At 45.7% G+C, this 1,124-nt stretch overlaps 1 protein-coding gene across 1 annotated transcript; it reads left to right on the top strand.

Moving 5' to 3' along the window:
• On the top strand, positions 1 to 1,118 carry LOC108305581 (eukaryotic translation initiation factor 3 subunit H-like). Its single transcript, XM_037739169.1, has one exon. The coding sequence runs from the start codon at positions 9 to 11 to the stop codon at positions 1,065 to 1,067; it is 1,059 nt and encodes a 352-aa protein (XP_037595097.1). The 5' UTR covers positions 1 to 8; the 3' UTR covers positions 1,068 to 1,118.
• Positions 1,119 to 1,124: the final 6 nt, after the last annotated feature.

Genomic DNA, 1,124 nt, shown 5'->3' on the forward strand with positions numbered 1-1,124 from the left:
CTAGAAAGATGGCATCTCGCAAGGAAGGTACCGGCTCTTCTGCCACCTCTTCCAGTTCCACCACCGGCACAGCGGGGAAAGGCAAGGGCAAAGGCGGCCCTGGAGATTCAGCCGTGAAGCAAGTGCAGATAGATGGCCTTGTGGTATTAAAGATAATCAAACATTATCAAGAAGAAGGACAAGTAACTGAAGTTGTTCAAGGAGTGCTTTTGGGCCTGGTTGTAGAAGATTGGCTTGAAATTACCAACTGCTTTCCTTTCCCTCAGCACACAGAGGATGATGCTGACTTTGATGAAGCCCAATATCAGATGGAAATGATGCGGAGCCTTCGCCATGTAAACATTGATCATCTTCATGTGGGCTGGTACCAGTCCACATACTATGGCTCATTTGTCACCCAAGCGCTCCTGGACTCTCAGTTCAGTTACCAGCATGCCATTGAAGAATCTGCCATTCTCATTTACGATCCCATAAAAACTGCCCAAGGGTCTCTCTCACTAAAGGCAAACAGACTGACTCCTAAACTGATGGAAGTTTGTAAAGAGAAGGATTTTTCCCCTGAAGCATTGAAAAAAGCAAATATCACCTTTGAGTACATGTTTGAAGAAGTGCCGATTGTGATTAAAAATTCACATCTGATTAATGTCTTAATGTGGGAACTTGAAAAGAAGTCAGCTGTAGCAGATAAACATGAATTGCTCAGTCTTTCCAGCAGCAATCATTTGGGGAAGAATCTACAGTTGCTGATGGACAGAGTGGATGAAATGAGCCCAGATATAGTTAAATACAACACATACATGAGGAATACTAGTAAACAGCAGCAGCAGAAACATCAGTATCAGCAGCGTCGCCAGCAGGAGAATACGCAGCGCCAGAGCCGAGAAGGACCCCTGCTCCCTGAGGAGGACCTGTCCAAACTCTTCAAACCGCCACAGCCCCCTGCCAGGATGGACTCGCTGCTCATTGCAGGCCAGATAAACACTTACTGCCAGAACATCAAGGAGTTCACTGCCCAAAACTTAGGCAAGCTCTTCATGGCCCAGGCTCTTCAAGAATACAACAACTAAGAAAAGGAAGTTTCCAGAAAAGAAGTTAACATGAACTCTTGAAATCACACCAGGGCA

Source organism: Cebus imitator, unplaced genomic scaffold (assembly GCF_001604975.1).
Source record: "Cebus imitator isolate Cc_AM_T3 unplaced genomic scaffold, Cebus_imitator-1.0 Scaffold64, whole genome shotgun sequence".
NCBI lineage: Eukaryota > Metazoa > Chordata > Mammalia > Primates > Cebidae > Cebus > Cebus imitator.

What these genes read in the sequence shown, in the direction of transcription:
- LOC108305581 (XM_037739169.1), top strand. Translation starts at nt 9, where the DNA reads ATGGCATCTCGCAAGGAAGGTACCGGCTCTTCTGCCACCTCTTCCAGT.